The 25,452-nt window shown below is 44.4% G+C and overlaps 1 protein-coding gene across 6 annotated transcripts in view; it reads left to right on the top strand.

Moving 5' to 3' along the window:
- LOC132908789 (transcription factor SOX-6) overlaps positions 1-25,452 on the top strand; it is a 326,253-nt gene that overhangs the window by 228,155 nt on the left and 72,646 nt on the right. Inside the window, exon 1 of one of the 6 annotated variants that reach the window (XM_060963141.1) lies at positions 17,311-18,217. The exons of the other annotated variants lie outside the window; for them this stretch is intronic. Within the exon in view, the coding sequence (XP_060819124.1) occupies positions 18,201-18,217 (17 nt within the window). The 5' untranslated portion in view covers positions 17,311-18,200. Of the gene's footprint in view, positions 1-17,310; positions 18,218-25,452 lie in introns of those variants that run through there. 6 annotated transcript variants of the gene reach the window in all.

The raw sequence follows: 25,452 nt of genomic DNA, 5'->3' as shown, positions 1-25,452 counted from the left end.
TTCTCCGGCCGATAAATGCAACTTCGAGAAATCGACGCGTCGCGAATTGTTATTAAGAGTACCTTGCTCTATTTAGGAAGAAGCACGTTTATCGAAGGGTGTGGCCTGAGTAATGGGCAGAAATATTTCGCGGATTATTTATTATACCGCAAACCGATAATTAAAACGGCAAGAATCTTTTAGGATGGATTTTTTAATTGTACTTGTAAAATTATGGGTATTAACTATATATATGACGTATACGTTTATGTCGTACATATCCACGGTACACTATTTTTTTTTTCGATACATAATTCGAAATAGGACATCCATTACTTGCATTTCATTCTCATATTCGTGCATAATCTGTATATTTTTTACACCTACGGATTTATGGATTCAGTTCAGACTTAATTATTCATACGATAATTATTCAAAATTCATTCTGAATAATTAAACATCGCTTTATGCTAAATAAATCAGTAAATCATCGCACGATCAATCACTTTAGTGCTTAGTAAAACTCAGAATTTTATCACTGTAAACAAGTCAGTCTGCATATGATCTACACTTTGTGGTAACTTATTACAATATATCATAGTAAAATATCAGACTTCATATCAAACTCGATACTTCATCCTCGCGATATTAAAACTCAATTGTATGACGTCTTATCGCTCAATCCACCTGTACCATAAAATAATTCCTCGCTCGAGCACTCTCCTGTAAAATTTACATACATTCGGATCAAAAACAAGTCCGAACGCTATTATCACTTACCCTACGAAACGTATTTCAACTTTTACGATATTTGCCACGGGTCGTTAGCCGATGCACAGAGAATGGTGCGTGCACGAATCGTAGGCGGTATAATTGAGCCTGGCCACTGGAGTCGATCAGTGTACTCGAGCCCTTTCCCGACCGTCCCATTATTCGCCGATCCCGCTAATACGGACCACGTGTTTTGAATAGCAAGGCTAGAAGACGAAGGGGACGCTTGAGAGTCGAGCACGTGCATCGTTCCAACCTTCGACATCCTTTCACCTACTCCTCCTTCTCTTTTCCTGTTTCCTCTGCCACCTACGGCTGGCCATTAGCCTTTCCACGTCAAACAACAGCCTCGTTGTGTCCGCCACGATTTACATATGCACTTGCTCGACGATTTCGTGCATGCTTGTCTCCTTATGTTCTCGTATGGGGACTTTGCGGTGGGTCTTGTTTACGATACTTCTCCAGGTACGCGTACTTCGGGAAACGGTACTTGTGCATCCTGTTGGTGGTCGTTTTGAGGAGATTCTCAGTTGCAAATGAATCGTGCATGAGTAAATATCTTCGATGGAATGGAACTTTATAACTACGTCGATTAATTATGAAGATATTTTAATAAAAATTTGCTTTTTTACTGCTAGAATACACGCACAAAGACTGGTTCGTATCAAGGTTTCTTTAATTCTCTTAGTTTTTGTTACATAATATAGTATAGTATATAGAATAAAATAGCTGGTTTCTAGAGAAAATGATTAAAATGGAAACTCGAATGACTGAGATCCATCTGTCGAAACTTTCCGGTTGACCTTGTCCGCTTGCCAAGAAATATCGAAAGACGATGGAGTAGTGCCGATGGCGGGATATTTAGAAATCGTCCTATCGCGAACAGTCGCTATTAAACGAGGAGCGACGGTCCGCTTCGACTGGCAATTTCGCGTTTGAAAGGAGTCGAAGAACACACCGAGGTCGGGAAAAGGGGGTTGGATCGGAGGAAGCAGAAACGGGGTAACGTTGTAACATTGAACCTGTCGGTCGATTTTACAAGAGGGATTTCACATTCGCCGGCCGAACGGCAGCGCATCCTCGACCTTTATCTACGAAAAGTCGAAGACAGCTATAAAGGGAGGGGAGGAAATCATTCCTATAGAAACGTTAATAATAATAATCATAATAATTCTCTTCTCTTTTCACGATGTCTGTTCGACGCGGCCTTTTCATCGGGCCATGAATGGGTCGAACGAGTTGAGCCACATCCTCTTCCAGCTCCCTTTTTCCAACCTCCGGCCTCGCTATCTCCACCATCATCGCCGTTCGTTGCTCCCCCGCCGCCCCTTCGCCAACCCCCTTCTACGATTCTGACAAGGAACATCTACTGTGAGACTGCGAGACCAATTGTACCCGGTCTCGGTACCACCGATCTAGGAGCTCACGTATGAAAAGAGCCACGAGTTTCTCTATGCTTCTTCTCCTTCTTCCACTTTCTACCCTTCTCTGTTTCTCGCTCCCTTTCTACGAGTACCTTCCGCTTTTCTTGGAAATTTCATGCTACGAGAAATGCACTTTCTCTCGTTCCTTTTTGCCCGAACGCCGCGTCGATCCAATTTTATCGCGATTCCGTCCCGCGCCTTTCAAACGCCGGACTACGAGCCACAACGTTAGCTCGCGCGTGTTTGTTGGTTCTGCGTTACGACTGAAGGTAGGGCGAGGGTTGAAGTCGGGCTTTGCTTAGTGGAAATTGGATGGGAAGATGTGGTAAGATGTTTGGTGTCGTAAGTAGGATTGTTTGACGGGGTATGTAAGAAAATGGAAATGGAACAGAGAATCTCCCGATTAAGGAAACACGACAGTGTCGTCAACGATTTTACCAAAGGAATTCACGATAGTCTTTGTACAAGCATATTTCCAAGGCGATGAATGTGATTAATAACTACTGACGGAAATTAAGAATTTGTTATTAAACGAAAGTCATTTGAAAACTTATGCAAACACGGTGTATCGCAACTTGAGCGAAGAATGTTTGCTGATCTAGATGCATTTACGCGTTAAAAAAAATCTCTTCAAGGAATACAACCTCCTTAGTTAACAAGTTGGCACGTGACGACGGCTTAGACTTGCTTCCATCAACGAACACTGTATAACTACAATTATAGTAATGTACCTAAGGAATCTAGCGACACTACGTCATCAACAAACTCGCCACGTAAGAAAATACTTCGTCGTATAAAAAATAACAGATGGTTCATCTAGTCCCACGTCCAATGTACGTCGAGGTCATAGGCACCGAGCAAATCCAAATCCGCCACTACCCGACGAGCCAGCGAATCCAAGGAATCAATCGAATAGTAATAACGTCACCGTCGGGGAACGAAATGCGCGGCGTGGCGGTGGGCACGTGGTTTGATTCACGGCTGAGGGAAAAGAGGCTCGAAAGGGTACATAAGAGGCAGCGATGCGAGCCAGATCCGGAGGAGCGGGAAAGGAGAAAGAGAGAAAAGCCGAGAGCCGGGTATAAAAAGACTCTCTTCTCGAATTCGCCCTCCGCCGACGTTCTCCCTCTTCTCCATCGCGTAGCCTCGCGCAATACCGCTGTTGGTTTAGTTGCACGCACGGCAACGTGCACGTTTCTCCTATCCGTGGATACTCACGCGAATATCTGTATCGCGGAACAGAAGAGAGCGCGGGATATCGCGGACTATTATACCAGGGAGAAGCGACTCTATGGGCCCTGGAACGCGGCGCATGCCGGTAATCCGATCAAATGGCAAAGTGGATCGGAACAAAACGAGAAGGGAGGAGAGAAAAAAATGGGGAAAAAAGAGAAAAGGAAAAAGACGATGATCTGTATCGCTGGCCCGTCGAATTTCAATATGGGCCGGCATGCCCGAATAACCACCTATCCCGCGCAGAGGTATTCGTACGTGTTATATGAAAGGCGGATCCGGGGAATCCTTTGCGCCGCGAGACGTGAATACGGTCGCGTGCGCGCGCGCGCGCCTTGCCGCGAGCACGAGCCACCGAGCAGACCTGATACACCAGCCATCCTCTCCAATTGGTCTGCTCCGTCCTATACCGATCGAGTCACATCGACGCGGATAATTATGCCTTCTGGATACACCGTTACTCTTTCCACACGAAACTCGGCTTTCTTTCTGTCGAGCTTCAAGAGGGACTCCTAATTGCGATCGGTAGGATCGCGATTGTTGACGTTATTACTTTCTGTGAGGCAAGGGATGGATGAATAGTGGAGCGAGGTGTTGTTGGTTGGGATGGATCGGCGTAGTTGCGTATCTGTTATTTTGCCAGCTCGACGGTCCCTTCTTTGATGCGGCTGCGTTTGTTTTGAGATAGATGAAAGATGGATTTTATGAGTATGGTATAGGTTAGTTCTAAATACCCTCTGCTGCGCTATTTTTATATTTTCAATTTACCTCTTGCTGTTAATCGGACTTATTAGAAAGAAAAGGAAAGATGTAAATGTGTTTGTTTCTTTTTAACATTTTGAAGGAAAACCACGAGTTTGTAACAAGAAAGCTTAGTAACGGTAATTATACAACGTCAAGTATTTTTCTATCCACGGCAGATATCGCTAATTAAATAAATTCCTCGTTAGACAAATGTACACGATAACCACGAAGGCCGCAGATATCCTAAGCGCGCGGGATAACAAATTGGTCGAAGAGGCGAGCAAATGAGAAACAAAATGCGTGGAACAGGGCGAGGTAAGAGAGTATTTTCATTAACGAGGCACGATCGTTCATTCTCTCTCCTTGACACCTCGAAACACTGCCCACTTCCTTCGATACGCGGGGTGAGAGAGTCGATTAGCTTGTCCTGGTGGCAATAAAGATTTCAAAGGATTTATCGGGATGTTAATAAAATCGTTACGGTATCGGTAGGATAATTAATCGGCCCGCGCAGAACCATTAATAACTCGGATTATTTCTTCTCGAACGTTTGTTCTCCCCTTGCCGAGTCTCTTTCCCTTCCCCCTCCTCTCTCTCTCTCTCTCTCTCACTCTCTTGATTTTTTCTCTCACAACCTATCCATGTCTCGTATTTCCTTTAACGAACACCCGTTTCACCGGATCACCGAACGTTCTCCGTCGTATTTCACCGTAGCGGACACTTCATCGTGATAGAGCGATAGCGCGATCCGTTGCGTAACCTCGACCTCGGTCTGGCACGGGAAAACGGTATCGAAAGGTCAGTAACGCAAAGGCAATTAAGTTTCAAGCCTATTCTCCGTAGTGCAGCGACCGGTGTCGATACTCTCTTTGAAAATTCTCCAGATCTGTACACTCTTAACCATAGTAGAATCACGAAGAATTTTCTTTCCTTCGAGCAAATGTCAGTTCGTACACCTGCTGTTAATCGTTCGAATGTTAATCGGCCAGCGTGTCTCTAGTCGCCGCTGGATTCCAACGATTTGCGCCGTCATAAACGGTCAGCCACGATTTCTCCCCGGTCGATACACGATCCTGTATAATGTAATAGTTGTAAATGCGTTCCCCTTGATCGAACTCGATTGCACGGTTCGATATTAATCCGACATAGATGATCGCGTGTCGCTTAAGTCCGATCGTGAACAAGAATCGCAGCGAACAGAAGCTCCCAGGAGGTGCGAGTGATTGACGCGGATCGAGATTGATAGATCGATATCCCTGTGCCCGATTCCTGGCCGCTCCTAGTGTTACATTAACATGAGAAAGCTTTAGGCGATTTTGCATTTGATTCGAAGGAAAAGCGGGTTCGTTCGCCGATAGCGTAATGTCGGCTGAAAGAGGTCTTTCGATTCAGTGAATCGGGGATTGTTTGGAGAAGGTCGTTTCGAGAATTCCTGGCCGTATTGTCTGGTGGTGACGTGACTTAGTATGGAAAGGAATTGTCAGATTCAATGGAAATGCGAGAAGAACGAGAATATATTTCGTGTTTGTACAACTTAACGCTTGTATCTAATGATTTACAATGTAGGCTTGAATTAACTTCTATGAATTATGAGATCACTGTATAAAAGGAGCGGTAGTTGTGTTATACACTTTGAAACTGTGTGTGATAAAATTTATACGTTGAGAACAATCTTAACACATGGGGAATCCCCTGTATATTATTAAATTAGCACTTGATACAAAATGGAATTAATTTTTCTCTCACGTTTGTTAGTCAATTTTTTTTATTCAACTAAATCAAACTATCAGGTATTACATTTTAGCTAAAAAATTTATCGAAGCATTCATCAATAATTTGATATGTAGCTTATTATCACGAAGAAAATTATGTTGAAAAATATTAATCTTCTGCTTCGAACACTCGATCCTCAATTTCTCAAATTTCCCAAACTTCGCACTCTTCGATATCGCTACGAGAGCATTTATCTCGAGAAATTGTTTCCAATTTCGACGCGACCGCTAAAAGTCCAGGAGACACTTTCACCCACGCAGCGAGGCAAGCAACGACGATGAACCTTCTATTTAGAAACCAATAGCCTGCAGACTCTTCGGGTTCAAAAGATTCGTTGGTCGTACGGTTGAAAAAAAAAGGGGAAAGGAAAAAAGGAAACGATAAAGAGCGTCGACTGAGGCACGATAGAGGAGTGGGGTGTTCGAGGTGGAAAGAAACAGAGAAAGAGGGTGGAACGGGACACGTAGCACCTTCAGAGGAGCGGGAAGATGCGTTTTTGTCGAGGTCGTTAGAGAAGGGCGAGAAGGCTGTTTTCTCCTCTCCTCTCGTCTCTCCTTTCTTTCGTCGAGGCGGCGCATTTAAGAAAGCCCACCCCTCCCTTTCTCGTTCTTTTCGATCTCTCGTCCCTTTCTTCCCTTTCATCGCGGTAGCCGCGACTTGCCTGTGTCCTCGTCGTTAACGCGATCGAGCAACGCGCGAACCAGAGCGAAGGGTGGTACACCAACGCCGGACGAGAAACGTGTTTGTCAATAGCCTGTTAATGCGTTAAGCCATTAATCATTGCGGGCGTTCGCTCCTGTCACCGCGAAACCTTAACCATCCCCCGTAGCTACCATCGGCCTGGGGAGTGAAGTAGCGTCGCCCTTCACCCTCAACCCCGTCCCAACGCCAGCATCGAACACGTCGAGAGCCGGTCGACGTGTTCTTTCTTCGCGCGAACACCCTACTTTACGACCGCGACGAGCCGCGACGCTCTTTCAAAACGTACCAAAACCAGGATTAAACGCCTCGCGGCTTCGAACCATCCGCTACTGGTAATCAATTATTGCCGGCTACTTTTTCGTGGAACTAGTGGATGGTTGAGTGAAGTTGTTGATAGTGAATGTCGAGGATGGAAGCGATGGTCTTTGTCGAAGATGACAGCTATCTTCAGGAGTGTAGATAAATAGGTACAGTGTAGACACGAAAATAACAGTAGAAATGTCGTCTTTCTTGAACTTATTAAATATCCTATTATTTCGAACCATTTACAGGAGACTAGAAAGAGCAATGAAATTTCTCGTAGCTATGTAATCGATCGTTTAATCCATTCTACGGTGGTTATGGAAAAATCAAGAACAGTGGTGGAAAAGCGCACGATAGCATAATAATATCTTGGAAGCACGGGTGCGGAAATTCGCTCTCTGAAATAACCGCGCGTTTGCGGGCGGCTTGCGCGCGCGTGTTGCTCGTGGAGATGATGATCGGACCGCATCTATGACGAGAGACAAAGAGCGAAGTACAGAGCCGTGGAGCAGAAGGGACACAGAGGAAAGTGAGGCAGAGGCACGAGAGAATGAGAGAGGATTCCGCCTATTTATAGCGTTCTATTCGTTTCGGGTGGCTTTCGGTGGCTGCAGGGATCTGGCATGATGGAAGGCATTATTATGGTAAACCAACGGACGGCGCTTCGTTTATTATCTTCGAGTTTATTGTGCTTCCGTGGCCGATTAACTCGTCTAGTCTCGAGATCGGAACCGCTCGTGATCTCGCATACACACGACCTAGCTGTGCTCGTTCTCTAGCCTTTTGATGCTGTCCAGCGTCGCGCTGCGATAGCAGCCGTTTGCCGGATGAAGACGAGATTCCGTGAAAATAATAGAAATAAACAAGTAATGAGAACGACGTCGACTGATTTTTTGATCGTGGTAGAGTGGCAGAGAAATTAAGATAAAATACGTTTTAAAGAAATAGGAAAATTATTATATAATAGTTGGTTTAATCAGAGGATTTTTTAAAACACACCTAGAAAGTAGATACGAGATAAAATAACAGTCTAATAGCAAATGTTTAATAATACGAACCTTTCGTTTTGGAAAATTATTAATTGATTTCTAATAATAATTTCCAAGTGAATATCGATTGTTCTCTCATTCTTCCTATAAAACTTTTGTACAACAGGAAACGGAGCCATCTGAAACATCTCATTTACGCTAGGTCGAAACGGTATAACAAGATCGTACGATAAATCGAACAGGAAACTAGAAGCGTTTCGATAATAGGAACATCAACTCGAAAAATTTAGAGACCAGAGAAATAAGAAAGCAACAAAAATCGATATCAGTAATGATACTGTAATTTACAACCTTACCATGTATCATCGAATTTAAGTACCACACATTTCCTTCTTTCGAAATGCGTTTCAAACGGTAAACTTAACACTCAGATCTGATCGTGGATTACATGGCTGGTTCTTCAATCTGTCCCGGATGCGTGCAACTTTCGCGAATGGACGATACATGATCGCGAAAGGGACGAGAGCACGTTGCCATCCGTTCGACTACAAACTGCTTATTGTTTTTAAACGTCCGCGTCGGCGTAACGGCGCGCGAGGCTGCAAAGAATGACAGAGGATGAGAACGGAGACGATAATAATAGCCGCGTGCGAGAGAACGGCACAGGCATCGGGTTTGCTTTCGCGGCCGCTACTCGCTCGCGCCGTTTTCTCGGCTCGCCTTTATGAAATATCCTCGCCATTCTTTCCAGCCTGACTCACCGGCACCGAGCTTCATTCATGAACGCAGCCGCGCGGAGAACAGTGATCCGTACTGTGCGGCCACGCCGCTTTAATTGCGCGTGTACACGCGGCCACGCGCGCGTGTCAGTAACGGATACACCGTTTTTATCGTGGCAACGAACCGATCTTCTGTCTTTGTATACACTCACGCGTGGTTTCCTCGGAAAATTTTCTAGAACGATCTTTTTAATCTATTTTTTATGTTACCATACTACGAATGGCGTATGAACTGATACTTGTTGGAAAACGTGTACAGTACCGTACATGGGTATTAAGACATTTGCTGGCGTCGTACAGGACGTGACAGTTAACCTAGATTACCAAAGAAATGATTAATTGAACTGAATTTTGTATTAATGCAAGATAACGATGCAAGGTACAAAACGACAGTTTGTAAAAACTGTTTGTAAAAATGACGAATCGTGAATCTTGTTGTTGATTTTCGGAAAGTGCAAAGAGATTAAGAAAAGTTTCAATTTTTCGGATAATCGACTTGAAATGGAAAATACGAAGAAGACGATTATTCGTTAGACGACCATTTAGTAGAGAACAAATTTTCTTCGTTTTACAATTCAATTTAATAGTTTGAACTTCGAATTTTGTGTTAAAGGGCCGCAAATGTACAATTTAGCTACATGCTATATTATCGTCATCGAATATTGGATCTGGGTTCACATGAAATATTTATATTTAAACGATGTTTGAATAGATATTGTTTAGATAGCGATACAAAAATTACATGATTAACATCGAAATGTACTACCAATCCTTTACCCTCGCTACTAGCCTAATTTAAATCTCTTGAATTTCCCTTTGATATCGAGAGTATTGTAAATATTGTTGTAAACCTGCTGAATACAGCATTGAAACAGAATATCAAATGATTTACAAATATACCTAGAAATTGTAACATATTCGTCATTCATCGTTACGATACACAATTGATCGAAAGATAAATATAAATACGAATCGAAATATCGATTGATAAGAAAATCAAATTGTATTAGTTAATTCTATCGTAATCAAATTTTCAAACTCCTATACGTATTTTCAGATTGGTTTTTAATTTTTAATTTCATTTTAATTTGCTCGATAATGATAATGATAACAGTCTCGTCAAAACGTTAATAAAATTTCAATATGTTTAATATAACATATACGATATTGACGTAACAATTTTCTATCATAAGTGTTCAAATACTTTCGTGTACCAGCGTACGAATATCGGCTGAGAAAGGTTACATTTCTCACTAACCTTTCTAGTAGTCACTGCCTCCATCCTCCTACAAGCGTATGACACTATCTAGGATGCACGAGCGTCACGGCCAGATAGATACAAGGTTACAAGAGAGCCGAGACTATCGAGATATTGCCTCCGCGGATTCCTTCGACATTCCCGGCCACATTCGCACGCTCAACGTCCTTATCGTGATTTCGAATCAGCGCGGGCGAGACGCCATTGTCTGCTGCCACTTTAAACGAAGAACAATTAGACGCGCTCGCGGAATCGAAACCTCGAAGAAGCAGGTTCTTTATGGTCTAAGACTTCGATACCAGTCGTTTGATACAGCTCGAGTGATCGCTCTGTGCTCGAGCATGAGAACGGATGCGGACCGAACAAAGGGTCCAGTCTCCGCTCGATCTGATTTTCTGTAAGCGTTACTCTGTGCCGCTGTTCGCTTCGCGTGTCGCGATTAAACGAGCTATTGAAGAAGGGGAATGCGTGTCGGCGAAACAATGATACGCATCCACTTTACAGGAGACGAGAAAACAGAGGTTCTTTGGTGGCACGTTGCTTGCAGAGTTAGTTTCTGCTTGAACGTTCTCCGGTATCGCCTTTGCCAGCTGAATCGACAAAGAGTAGAAGCAAAGAGAAGCAACTGTATGTCTGTGAATTTGTATTTACAATGCGTTGGATTAAAACTTCGTGGAAGTATAGAAATAAAGTACACGACAGGAATTCAAGCTCAAACATGCTGTTCTCTCGATGTGATACAATTACTTTTGCTATGGTTAATGATTTGGAAAAATTCCTCGGAGAACTCTTACCAAAAATTTCTTATTCTACCGATCCAGCATCGCACGTAGTCCATTTCCAAACAAATTCTATGCGACAGTTTATGCCAGGCTTATCTCAAACCAACGCCAAAACACATTTTCTGCGGTCGTTTATTAATTTCTGTTCGAACAAATTGCCGAAAGAATGTCGTTCCTAAACCCACACACCTTCACTTCACCTCGATCGATCAACATAATCCACTAACGTAAACAAAAATCCACTGCATGATAAGAATAAAAAAAAAAAAAAAGAACGACAGGAAACCCGCTCTTACAAGATACGTACATTCATGTAAATACTCTCTCGCCTAATTGCCCGGACGGAACACGCGCGACACCCGTGAACCGCTTCGTTTTACTCCAATTAGTCGGCTCCGCTCCAGATTCCTCGGAGACTGGCCTCGGAGCACCTGGTCAACAGGTATCTTACGAAACTCCTGTCAATCAACCGTTGATCAAATATACACTACTTCGTTTGTCGCTGCACCACGCGGATCTCTGGCGCGCTAATCGGTCATCGACCTTCGAGAGTCACTTAAACACCTCAACCAGTCTCCTTTCCGTCGTGGATAGCAACGACAATGCGGGCGGCCGCGGTTCGCCGGTTCCCGTTATTTGCTGCGTCGCGATGCACGCCCACGCATACTTCCATGCATATGCACGAGGCGGCGCGTGCACTCGCCTATTATGGCCGCGCGGAATACGCTTCGATTTCGATCGCCATCGGACACCTGTCACGCGTACTCGAGCGATCGCGTGGCTTTCTATTTATACGAGCGCGCGTTTACCGATGTGCGAGTTGGTTTGGCGAACGAGTCATCCTTGTAAAAAGTCTTTCAACCTCGCGAAGACAGTGGATGTAGACGCGCGCGCGAGCGCGTAGAGGGTGGAGACAACCACGATGAAACGATAGAGGGCCAAAGAAAAGCGTCCGACAAAGGTTACTATTTATAATCAACGGGACTCGCATCACCGGATGGGCCAGGCGGGGGTGCGCGAAGAAGAACCAGGCAGAAACGGCAGAAGAAGAAGAACACGACGACGAACACGAAGGCGAAGAAGAAGAGGAGCCAAGGTGAAAAAGGAAGATACGGAACGATGCAGAGAGAAGCGGCCGGTCACGCGCAGCAACTGCGATATATTAATAATGGGAGCAACAAAGCGACAAGGAAGAAGCATAAGGGACAGCAGGGGCAAAAGGAAGAGAAAAAGGAGAAGGGGGGCGAACATCGTAGTCGCATCCTTTTCTATTCCCTTTGCTCTCTCGGTTCCTGTTCTAAATTCGTCGCAGGCCTCGTTGCAACCGTTTGGCTTAAGGCTAACGGTCCGTTCGCTCTCTTTCTTCCTCGCTTTCTCCCTGTAGCCCTCTTCGTATCTCCGTTACTCCTGAAGATTCCTCTAAACGCGTCTCCTTCTTCGTCTTGGGGATCGCGGGAGTCGGCGACTCTCATTCATGAGAAGAGCAGCGGAGGACGCTAGAGCACCGAGAGAATCCGGCGAAGGGACGCGGCAAAGCGGTGACCGAACAACGAGACAGAGACGCTAGAGCCGCGCGAGGAGGACCCGAGCAAGCGCGAAAGAGAGCGCCGGAAACGGTCGCGAGCCAATGTTCATTCACAAGCGGCCACGACTGCCGGCTGCTCGTCTTCTTGGTCCTCTTCTTCTTCTTCTACCGCTGCCACTGTCGCTTGCCTCTGCGTCCCGTATCGTTCTCCTCCATTTTTTTTCTTCTCCTCTCTTCGTCCAACACCGTCGTTGTCGTGCTCGTGGTCGTCGTTGGTCCTGGTCTTCTTCGTCGTCGTCGTCGTCGTCGTCGTCGACGACGTCCGGAGCAAAACGTGCCGACGCCGCGTCGTTGTCGTCGTCGTGCATAAATCTCGTCCTCTCTGTCACGTGGCTCGCATCCCTTCTCGCTTCTACACCCACTACCAGAGGCCGGTAAATCCATGGAAAGGAGGATGCAATACACGTACGATACTCATTGTTCTTGTCTGCTCCCGCACTCGGGAGGCCGGTTACCGGAATAGAATGGTATCCCGCGCGGGTTAATACGGTGCAACGTATAACGATGACCCATCTCCTCCTCCACGACGAAACGAATCGTCGTATGGGCGAACATTTCAAATCCTCCGATGCACACGCAGTCTAAACACAAAACAACGAATTCACCGGTTTTGTTTCGATCGCACCGGGGAAATTTAACCCGCGTTTCCGCTTGTCTGATACTCAAACGACAACTTTGTGTGCCATCTTGTCGCTTTATTGCGACGATAATATCGCCCCGGGGGAATGTCTTTGTCGTTGTAAGAGATGAAGAATAGCTGTTACTGAGAGGATTAAAATGGATTATGAAGGAACGCTTACTTGTTATTCATATGGGTGCTTTGATCGAGCGCGTCTTAATTTTGAAATCTGAAAGTTTGACTGCAGTTCACGTTTAAAGTTGCTTTTAATTTAAATGATTGTTAGATGACACGATGCTCATATTCGTGTAACATGGTCAAAAATTGCGATGATTTTATGCAATATGGTACTTCAATTACATAGCTCTCATAAAAAATATCAGAGAACATAAATGTCATGTTTCTTTGACTTTTAATTATAAATTTCATATAACACGATTGCAAACAACGAGAAATCATTTAATAATCAGTTATTTTGAGAAACTTATTAAAAAACGATTGTTATACTTGGATCTATCCGCTAACGCTGGGTGTCTGACTAGAAACTGTACCTAATCTACTTACGATACAAGTCTACCGTAACTCTCGACTCTTTCATAAATGCAGCGTAGCTTATTTTCAAAACATGAATATATTCTTGGAAAATACGTTATATAATATCCGTTATATCACGAATAGTAACAAACCAACGTTTTATAGGAAGTAAAAAGAAAATCTATTTCCAAGCGTATCGCAATGAAACAGTCCAGCGAATATTGAATATAATAAATAAGATAACCAACATAATATATATAATACATATAATTAACACTTCTTCCTATAGAAGCAACGATGATATAGATTTCCGTATGAAGCACATTCGCATCGTTCTCCAATCTTAATAAAACCTACAATTAGAAACCTTTCGTGCGTTCGAATCGAAAGACATTCTAAACCGTAAAACGGTTATCGTGCTATTGTTTTGTAATTAAGTTGGTACTGCTACTCACTAAACGGCGATACTGCTGTTTTGATAATATTCCACAATAAGGAAACAGGCATGCCGGGATATAAGTGGAACAAACGGTGATTCTTCTTGTGTTGCGATGCACCAAGAAACTCATATTTTCCGCAGTAAGCATGTCCACGTGGAACGATTCGCCGAACGGGACCAAATGCGTTGCAAAATCGTTCGTGATTTTACGGCTCTCGCGTCAGGCGCTCAAAGACAATTAACATTTTTAATAGTTAATTAATCAGCGTTCCACGGCCGAGTCGATCTCGGAACACGGAGAAACACGCAGTATACGCGGGTAGTCGGCTCCTCTTTCATCAGAAAACGCGTGTATACGCGTCTCGAGTGCGGCGTTCAGCGTTCTGAATCGAAATAACCTTCGCAAAACGATTCGAGGACCGCATTTTGGGGAGAGGCGTGCACGTAGTGGCCCAAAGAAAAAAGCGCATCGCCGCGTTTTGTGGCCGTCGATAAAAAGGCTGCATCCGCGAAGTGGACGAACTTCGTTGCCTCGCGGTACACGTGTACGAGAGAGCGTGTACACGCGTGTAGGATGGCGCGAGCGCTCTTGAGCGTATGCGTGCACGTGTACGTGTCTGTTCTGTTTAGCTCACCGGTGGGGGATGGTAAGGGGCGCAAGTCAAGGGTGCATTGGTGCGGAGGACGAGCAGCAGCCAAGAGAAGAGGGGGAGTGGGTTTTGCGGAGGACATGAAAGGGATGCGCGCCGACGCCATTCTCGTCCATTCCTCTCGCCGCAGTAGGAACAGCGAGGGTGGCACGGGGGTGCGCGCTACGACCCTCACACAGTGGTAGCGTAAATGTGTACCTGTGCGTGCGCGATGAGGACGAGACAGGATATTCTATCTGACACGGCCACGACGAAGGCAAATGCAACCGAGAGATCGAACGCGACTCGGCTGAAACTGAGCGGCGAGAACGAAGGAACCCTCGTCGGTTCGCTCGCTCTGACGCACGTAGGCTTTGAGCTGGCAGATTCTGTGGCCGCGTTTGAATCGTGGACTTCGCAGGATAGACGCGGGAACACGTCAAGTTTTTTCATATCTTCTTCTCAGAGTAAGAAAGGATGAACTTGACGATATTGTCGATTGTCGATTTTTAGTGTAATCATAGATTTTCATAATCTTTCTTGGTATATCATTATTGTTTTTAGTATCGTCCTAAGCTGTATTAGAATCCTCTCTGCCTTTTCTACGTAGAGGAAACGAAAACTAAATCTCCACAGACTTTTTAAATAGTTTGAGGATTAAAGCGCTGTCTGGTTGCAAAACTGGATAGATTGCCAGTTTATAATTTGATATGTAAAATTTGTGTTCGACCAATTAGACCATTAAAAGGTACAAAAATCGTGTTGCAATAAGTATCGACGATATCTTTGAATTTCTACAATACGGTCATCCACCTTATCTCCTTAATATCGTTAACAATATCAAAAACCCTCATAGCAAAACCACATAGCGAGGCTCCAGATTCACAAAATCAAGCAATGGCGCAACCGCACACCTGCAGAGATTTCTACCTGACCGAGCTGCAGGGAGCAGCGCCGGGCGGAGGTGGAAGAAACGATCCAGGGATGTGGGCGGACAGCTCGGCGACAACAATAAGCATTGTGATTTGCGCGGGTGTGCCTCGACTCTCATTGGTCGGCTTCCACCACCTCCACAGCTCTGTCGTAGGGCCGTCGCCGGCGGCCGGGGGTTGTGCCGCGACCGCCGCCTCCGACCGAAACAATAGACAATGCGCAGCACCGCCGCCACCGCACCTGATCCGACGGGATTCGAGCGCCAGTCGAAACGCCGGTCGCAAGCCATTTCATTCGCCAACCCGGAAAATCGAAGGGAACTCGATTAATAGTCGTTTCCCAATGTCGAATCAGCTACCTGTATTGGAGGCTGGGTTCGCAATAGGGTTGGAAGAGAGAGTTCATTGTAATCGAATGTTTCGGAATATGAAAAGTTTAAGGATGCACCTCTGGTTGATTATAGGGAATTACGAGATTTAACGAGGCAGTAAAAATTTAAATTAATTTGTTTTACAATTTATGTACGATGCGTACCTACATAAATTTAAGAACAAGCACCTAATCCGTCATACGAACAGGACATATCCGAAGTATTTACTACAAAGCGATAACTCCTGAAGCCGCACTTAGAATCCTATCCTATAAACCATCTCGAGTACGTAAGTTACGTTTACCAGGAAGGATAAATAATGTTTGGACCCTGTGCCAGGATCGCAGGCTCCGTTAAAAGGCACGCGTTACGTCGCCGGCGTTCACTGTCTTCGCGTGCCACGTGATACGCGTCGTTCTCTCCACTTACCCTATTCATTCGCCGAGGAAGGGAGGAGCGAGAACTGCTAGGTACAAAGACGTCGAGGAAAAAGATTGTCGAGAAGCTAAGAGCTGAGACAACATCGAACACGACAGCGCTACAGCGTACGCTGCCCTTCCTCGGCGCTACTACTACGCCCAGCTCGACGTCCGTGGCTCGTGTCCTCGGCAAGGGCTGGCAGAGGGTGGGAGATCTCGTTATACAGACTAGGGAAGGACAACGAACGGGGTAGGGGGGAGGTCATACGGGAAAAGGGATATCGGCGGGCGTGCACAGGTGAACGGAGATCCTCGCGAAAACCCGACGACAACGAGCGTCGGCGCAACACGAAGACGACAACGGCAACGACCACTACGACGACGAAGCGTACGTCGACGACAGAGTGGCAGCGCAGAGAAGCCAGAAACGAAGGCGTAGACGAGGACGAGGACGAGGACGCGAACGAGGACGACGCTGACGGGTCGTGGCTGTGCCGCGGTGGTGGTAGTCTGGCAGTGCAGTGTCGGGCAGAGCGCGCGCCTTCGCGTGGGTGTCAGAGGAAGAAGGCGGGACGTACGCCCGAAAAGGGGCGTGGCGGGCAAGAGAACCCGCCGCCGCCGCCGCCGCCGCGGCCGCGCGTCGGCCCGTCGGCTGCCGAGCGACCGCGACACGAAACGAACAGCCACCGGTGCGACAGAGAAAGGGAAAACCGCTGAAACGAGAAAGAACTAACGAACGTGCCACGCGACAAACAGAGACGACTTGATTCGCGTCGACTAGCGATCGTAGTAGCGTAGAAGAAGGAAGGGGCAGGAACGGCGGAGTGCGAGCAAGCGCGACGAAGAGAAGGCGAGGCGGGTAACAAAAGCAAAAGGAAGAGGGAGCGAGCGCGGGAGATCGAGAGAAAAGACGAACACAGGGAGAACAGTAGCGGGGAGGCGAGAGTGGCGCAGCGCGGGCGCCGAAGCGACGCGGAGTGGCGCGGAGTGGCGCGGCGCGCCGCGCCGGCCGCCACCAGGCAGCGCCTCCGAATCTCATCCCGTTCGGTCCTCGGGGGCTTCAGTCAGTCAGCCGACGCTCCGAGACGCGGTGATTATTCCCATTGTATGCCCGCTGCTCGAGGGGGGGTTTCTTCCACCACTGACTCTCGTTTCCTCTCTCGCTCTCTCGCCCTCGCGGCCTACTGCTGCTACCGCTACCGCTACTGCTGTTGGCTGCTGTTCTGCTGCTCACCGTTGTCTACGTCGTCGTCGACGCGTTTCAGAGCAGCGCGTTCTCGCGCGTTGCAGGCATCCGCGATAGTGTCGAAAACCGGGAAACGGAGCGTCGGTGTCGATCGTAAATTCGCTCTCGATCCGCGACCAACTGTCGTTCTTAATCTTCTTACTTGTTCTTCTTCCGCTTCTTCTCGTCTTCTTCTGTCGGACAAGGGAAGATCCGGGCCAAAGACACGCGGATCAACCGGATTTCCAGCCGTGCGTGCGTATGTGCGCGCGCGCGCGCTCCCTCCGGAGCTACATCGATCTTCCTGTCTTCCTGCGAGTGAGAGATAGATCGGCTGTTACGTCGCGACGGAACCTCAGCCGTCACCAAGAACCATGACGTAAATGCGTGTTTGGGACCAGCCGGCGTTTACGGTCGTCCGAAGACTGGAGTACTCTGCGTACGCAAGAATTCTTACCGGTTATACGTGGCCGACCAGTGAAACGATTATTCTCCGACTTCGTCGCATCGAGTGCTGTTTGACGTCCGATCTGTCGATCCGCGGCACAGCCGACACATGCTCGTCTTTGCAGCCTCGGATCGTTGGTTCTCGTTCAAGTGCCGGTTCTGTGCGGGGGTGTAAAGTATACGCATATATTTTGTAATTACGTGACAAGTGCCACGAAGACGTCGAAGGGTAGTCGAAGCTACCAGCGCGCGAGCAGGATGATATGAGCACGCTTGGCAGGTGAGTGAGACGCACGAGCACGTGACCGCGTTGCGAGAACGATACCGGTATACCGGCGACGGTGTGTATACTCGTTACTTCTGTCAGTTCTTTCCCTTTCTCGCTTTCGATCCCAATTTACGATCGTCTTTTCAAAATTTACCAGATCGTCATCTACGTATACTTGCTCCCTTTGTCAGCCACTCTTCAGTTTCAAATTAATGCCACATTGCCTACGATCGTTTGGAGCATTATTTACAAATTATTCCAAACGTGTGCGTACTCTCCTTGGAGCACGCCGCTCAGCGTAATCTGTCCAATACTCGAACGATAACGGTAGTGGGGCGCGTGTGTGCGTGGCCAGCGTGTGTTCCTGCCAGACAGCCCGTGTGCACACGCAGGGCCATGTGTTCCCGGCGAAAGAGGAGATCGACAGCGAGAGAGAATCGGGAATACGAAGAAGGGTGGCCGAGAAAGAGAGGGAATCGTGCATCGCATCTGACCCAGTGACCCTCCTTGACTGTGCCTGTTTCTACCGTTTCCCCTTAATGCTGCTACCCTCTTCTTTGGCTTTCTCCGGCTCCTTCCCGCTCTGTATCGTCGTCGTCGTTGTCGTAGCCTGTGTCCTACGCGACCCTCCCAAAAATCTCGAACGATTTCGTCTTTCCTTCTCGGTCTACCACTTGACGCACTCTACAAATTCTCTGTCTCCGCGTTCAACGTGTCTGAACATCTTGACAAAAGGGGACAGCGAATGATCCCTGGGAAATAAAGTTGACTTCTTCGCTGGAACGTGACCGGCCTTGCTTATCCTGCATCTTAGGAAAAAAACAGAGAGAAGAACGATTCTTTTGCATGGGATAGAGACACGAGTGTCGATGGGATGATTATCACGGTGACAGATATTTAAACGTATTCGAGAAGTGGAGGATTTTCACGGCAGATTTTAAGTTTGCTGTTTCTAATCGTCGAGTGTCATCTCGTGGAAAGCTTCGTTTCAATTTTCCATCTTCCGGTTCATGGATAGGCAGGCTGTAATACGCTCGAGATCGAAAGTACGCGGCCTGAAAACGTGCAACGCGCGAGCTTGCCCCGCGTCGACATCAAAGGGTAAAGTCGCTGGTTTGCATAAACAGCTAAACCGGAGCGCGAGGGGACGTCGATGGGAACAGGATAAATCTTTCATCGTGTCCTTAATTAAAATCGGTGTAATGGTATTTTTATTGTAAAGCCACTCGGGCTATCCTTTGCGTTTGATCGAGTTTCATGACAAATTCACCGCCGAATCGAAACTATTTTCCGATGTTTGATGATTTCGGTATCTTCAAACGTCTCAATGCTTTTGATACGTTAACCATGCCCGTGAATAATAATCCATGAAACAAAGTGTTTGTGAATTATTATCGAGGTTGCATAAATACCACGAAAACCCACGTAGTAATATTTTTATCGTGCTACCATTAAACTTGTGCGTTGGATCATGTTTCTGAACGAGTAGATACATCCCCAATTCCGAGCGCAACTCTATTTGTCGCTCGATGATTTTAATATATCGATAATCATTATTACGAATAATAAATCGCGAAACAAGATACGCGAATTATTCCCGGGACTCCGTAAATATCATGAAATTTCGCGTAGACAACAGACAGGCGTTTGCACAAGCACGAAACTAACATAGGATGCTACAGCGTCGCGAGGTTAGTTGGGCTGACTATCATCCCAAAATAAAACACGACTGTCAACGTTGCATTGTGTCTACTGAACAGTTGAACACAATATCCGTGGTTGTGTCAAGTAGAGACAAAATTCCGAGAATCAAGCAACATCTCTCTACTCTATCTATCTACTCCCACAGTCTCTACTCTCGCGTGTAGTGATATTAGAATAGAGATGTGGACGAAGTATATCTCGTGCAACGTACACAACGTAAGGAAGCACGAAATAAAAAAGTTTCCAGCACCAAGAACATCCGAAACGGAGCTTCGGGGAACGAGTTATTGGACGTGTCTTACACACCGTAAAATTACTACTGTCGTACCACTAACTCCTAGCGTTCTTCGTATGGCCCCGTGCAACAATCGCTTTCTTGCGAGAATTCGGCTATTAAAAGGTTTGTTTGGTCTTTGCGAAAGTTGAAAGAGATTAGACGCGATCCGGGATTCATGCGTAATATACATATTGTTTGGATATGAGATTGGAATAGAGGGAGAGAATTATTGTTATTGAGTCTTTGTGTTATTTGATTAGACGTGTAACAGTTGCGCAGTCTACTTATAGAGATGTCGGTTCGCTGATTTAGATATTGAACAGATGCTAGAGTATAGAGGAAGCCGATGAAATTAAGTGGAATTCGAGTTAGGTGTTGGATTTATCGATTGGAAAATTCAGGTGGGACAGTGGTTGACACGTGAAATTTGACAAGTGACAGAAATTGGTTAGCGTTTAGATGGAATCTGAAAATAGCTAGAAGTTGATGCGAATATACCTAATTAAAAAACACGAAATAAATGTTGCTCGTTCTGCGATACTGTGATTAATTAGGAAACTTAAGAATCATAATTATTTTGATCACAATCGCCAAACTTGATACTGGTGTTTATACGATATATTAAATTATACATTTAATACACGAGGTGGTTAAACGGTAAAAGTAAAAATAAATGGAATTAGTTATCCTAATGCGTAAGTGTCTTCCATCCTGTGACAGCTTTTATTCAAGAACAATCATTGAACAATCCTAATATTCTAAAAACTTGCCTTTTAAAATCAAAGAAGAATTTTCAAAATTAAATCTCTTCTTAATTTCTTCTTCAAACTTTCAGTTTTCTTTCACGCAAAATGCTCCTATTCCGCTGTAATTTATCGCGACACTGTACCCTCGCGTTTTACAGTTATCGTCTCTTGGCTCCAATCTGACAGCTTCGACGACCAAACCAAAACCGTACAAGACAGAACAAAGACCAAACTAGATGAGTCTCTGAATAATTGAATTCCAGCAAAATCCTGCACTATTCTACGATATTTCGTTTTATCGATCACTCTGAAGCGTCTTAATAATCAATTAGCCAGGTTTCCGAGCAAAGCTCTGTTACCCTCTCCGAGAATAATCCGCGGATTCTAGGTGCGCACTGCCGAGCGTACGCCACGGTTCACGCCAAAAATACCGAATAATCTCGAGAGGAGCGTGATAATTAACAGCGAACGCATGGTGTCGAGGAGCGTTCGTGCAAAACGCCTCGTGCACGCATTGTTGCACGCGCGTTGCATAATTAGGATGTACCGATCGATAGCCAAGCGAAAACGAAGGTGAAAATGAAAAACCCAATCTGACTATACGAATTTCCGCTTTGTCTGTATTTCTCCATTATTCATTGTATTCTACGATATCGATTTTATCGAATCTTGCAAAAGGCTCCGTAGATATCGGTTTATTAGTCCCTGGAGAATGAAAGCGTCTCCGGTAGACGATCGAAGCGGTCTAAATAAATGATTTCGATTCTTAATTAGGTCAATATCGGTTTCTGTTGCACTAATTCAAACTCGCTCGAAGGAAGGGTAACAGACGAAGGAGATGGTGGCGGAGGAAGGAAAACGGAATCATGAAAGATGGGTCCTTTTCTGCGTGCTCGTCTGCAAAGATTCGCAAAGATGCAAAGTGTCTTCAGACACGATACATCATATGTATCTGCTTTCCGATTCTGTCGTTCTTTCTATTCGTTCAGCGGGCTGAATGGAAAAAAAAGCAGAGGAAAAAGGAAAAACAGAAGATAAAGGGAGGAGAAGAAGGCGAAAAAAAAACAAAAGCAGGAAGTAAAAAAAAGGTGCATGTGGAAAAAAAGAATAAAGGCGCGTTTCTTTACGTAACGCCGCGTTCGCAGCAAGTGCGTTCGTTTCTGCATTTTTCCGCGTCGTTCACCAGAGTAAAAAGGCGGGAAAAAATGCGAATGGAAGAGATCAAATGACTACACAGAGACAGACTTTGTTATCGAAACGTTTCTATATCTCTATCCATATTCATCGACCGCCTTTACATTTGTACGATCTCTCAGCGCGCGCTACGCGTAATAAATGCCCGTGTTGCATGGATTATTAGGCCCGACAGCCTCTCTTTCTCTCACTCAACATATTATACCTCTGATCAATGACCAGAAACAAGATACCTGTGTACGCGTACGCTTTTGCTGGCCACGGTAAATAAAATGATGATAACGATGCTGTAAAAACCGCGGCTCTAATCGGCCGCGTAATGTTGCAATGGCCACGCGTTTTAGTTTGTCGCGCTCGAAACACTCGAATATCAGTTACGAAGATACGTGAAACGTATAAAAGCCATCTCGTTTATTTTTTTTATTATTTTTCGTTTCATTTCAAAATATTGCGTGCAAACGCCTTGATAATGCTTTATAAGAACCATAATCTAATCTCCAACCGCTTACATAATATTAGAATGGCATTATCTTGCGTTCCTCTCAGATACGATTCTTCGAGACGTACACGTAATGTCGAGTCTTCCAATAAATTATCGTGCCGTTCAGATTTCCTTTCGAAAACGTAGAACTGAATTTTCTTCGATTATTATTACACTATTGATATTTATCCATATTCATATTTTCACGAACGTTTAGCTCGTAACTTGTAAAATGTATTTGTTTTATTGTAATGAGAAGCTTGTTATTGTTATAAAAGAGAATTTAATAGTATTGATAATCTGTAACAATCTTAAGCGAGTTTTGTGTATCTACATCTGAAATATAGAGCATATGTGATTGGGCAATGCTTGGCAAGAAATACGATTTAATTGACAATTAGTCTTGTGCTGTAATAATATTAATTAGTCTTGCTCTCAAGAATATGCTTATAATTCATTAACGTGACTATAGTTGGCGATTAGAATCGTCTTTGTTCCGTTCGACATCGAGAAATAGTAGCTTCTTTTCGACTGTAATATACATCGTCTGAAGCATACAAAGGGCCGAGATAAGAATGAGACAAAGGATTTAAAACATTTATAGCGAGGACACTGATAATTCGAAACTGAATTTAAAAATTGGCAATATATTTGAAAATGACGAATATAGTATACTTATCTAGAAAAGATGACGATTATTCAGAGTTTCCAGAAAGAACGTAACTCGCATCTTTGTAAAATATCGGCGTGTACTTTTTGTGCTCGTATTTAGTAATACAAAATAAAATATAAGCTTAGTTTCGTTTAAGCGGTTTCATAAACTGCGCATCAAAGATCGCTGAATGCATTACGGTCGAACAAATTTGAATTGCAAAAATCATGTAGGTCATATACTTTGACTTTCGTCTGTAACTTAAAAGTACGTATTATTCTAGTTTTTTTCCTGAATGCGTAACGTAAAGAGTATAATTATACCGATAATTGACAATAATACAACAATCTAATCGCAGATTAGTTGTATGACGCATTGATTATGATATTTAAATCTGCTGTATAACGTTTTCAAACTTAAAACTCCATTTTCTTGTCCATTTAACTTAAAATGTCGTCTATTAGTATAATAACTTTGCAACCAGAGTTGCTATAGTGTTCACCGATAAGTTCGATCATTATTTCTTGACTTCATATTTGCGTTTAAATTATGTTGCAGCCTATGATTAGATAAATACCATACAGTATTGTCAAATTTTCTACTATTTATCTGCGTGATAGCTCTTTAGAAGATGACAGACTCTTTAAAAATTCGAAATCATATCTCTTTGACGTTTTCTTTTTTCCTCCGGTATTAATACATTGCCAATTATTCGAATTGTTTGTCTTCGTATTTGTACAGACAAGTGTAAAACAGTTTTATAAAGTTTCACGCGTTCGGTACGAAACACGAAGACAAAGTTCATCGTATCTATCCATAAATGTTATGAAACGAAATTTCTCACAATGAAATATTACTTGTTACAAATGTTACAATGTGGTAGATTACGTGGAGTATCTGCGATGTTGAAGTGACGAATGTTTATTTTCAAGTAAATGATTTTTCTGTTAAGAAGATAAAGCAAACTGAAGCACAACAAATAGGGATATCTCTAAGTTTTGCATTACACGTCGTTATAACGTTATAGGACAATTAAAATGTACTATACTTCATGAAATACCAATTAAATTATCTGCAAAGCTTTAAAAATGTATAGTACAATGGGTATCAGCAATCGACGAACTATCGATCCTTATTCCAATAAGCTCCAACACTGACGAAAAAACTTAGTTGGTGAAACGAGAAGCGAAACTCGAGAAATCATTCTATTTGGCGTGAAATACGTGGACGGGTCTATAATTACGTGTGACACGTTGCGTCGCCATACGAATTCAGAAACGTATGCATCGTCTTCACAATGTTTCTCGCGCGATTGCGTCACTGCGAGGCGGACAAAACGCGCGCGCACGCTATCCCCGAAGTGTCAAAACGTGCGAGCGCGGCCACACTCTTCGTGTATATCTTCGTCATTGGCGAAAGAAAAAAAGTCACGATAACGTGGTCCAGGCCGTATCAACGAAAAGAACACACGAACCGTTGTTGCGCAACCGACGACTAACAATATGTATAAACAGTATACAACGGCAGAGCGTATCTCTCGCGATGATGCTCGCGCGAGCATGAAAATATATTCATGAGATAAGAGGTATTCTTGTCGAGGGAAGAAGTTTAGGAAAATAAAAGAGATTTTATGGGTCAACGGGGGATAATTGTTGAGAATTTCTTGTCGCGTGGCTTAATAAATATGCTGTTCGAAAAATAGATAATTAAATTTTGAAAAAATGTTCTACTTCGTTCGAATTTTTCGACTGCGTCGAACCTAATATAATCCACAGCGATGAATGCCTAATACATTGATTAACAGCGTACGGGCAATCGAAACTTTGCATTAATTCGCACGCCATTTTTTCGCAGATGCTCGTTAATGAATAACCAAGTAGATAATCGAATGATTGTTTTGCGTGATATCCTTTTAATCTGAAAACGATATATGTTGGAATGAAAGAAGATACATATACGCGAATGATAATTAGATCTGATAGCGCGTTTGATATTGACATTATGTATGTATCTTGGATAATTATAGAACATATTAATTACAAATTATTTCCTACGAGTTATTGTTTGTTGCTTAAATTGGTTTCCATTTAAATAAATTGTATGTTATTAAAAATACGAAAATCTGATTCTTGTTTAAATTACAATTTCAGACGATTTTTCTAATCTGATTTCCGTATGATACGTCTCGGCTTA

The sequence above is a fragment of the Bombus pascuorum genome, chromosome 1, assembly GCF_905332965.1.
Source record: "Bombus pascuorum chromosome 1, iyBomPasc1.1, whole genome shotgun sequence".
NCBI classification, from domain to species: domain Eukaryota; kingdom Metazoa; phylum Arthropoda; class Insecta; order Hymenoptera; family Apidae; genus Bombus; species Bombus pascuorum.
Note: the sequence above shows the minus strand (reverse complement) of the source record. Positions and strands in the feature narration are given on the sequence as shown.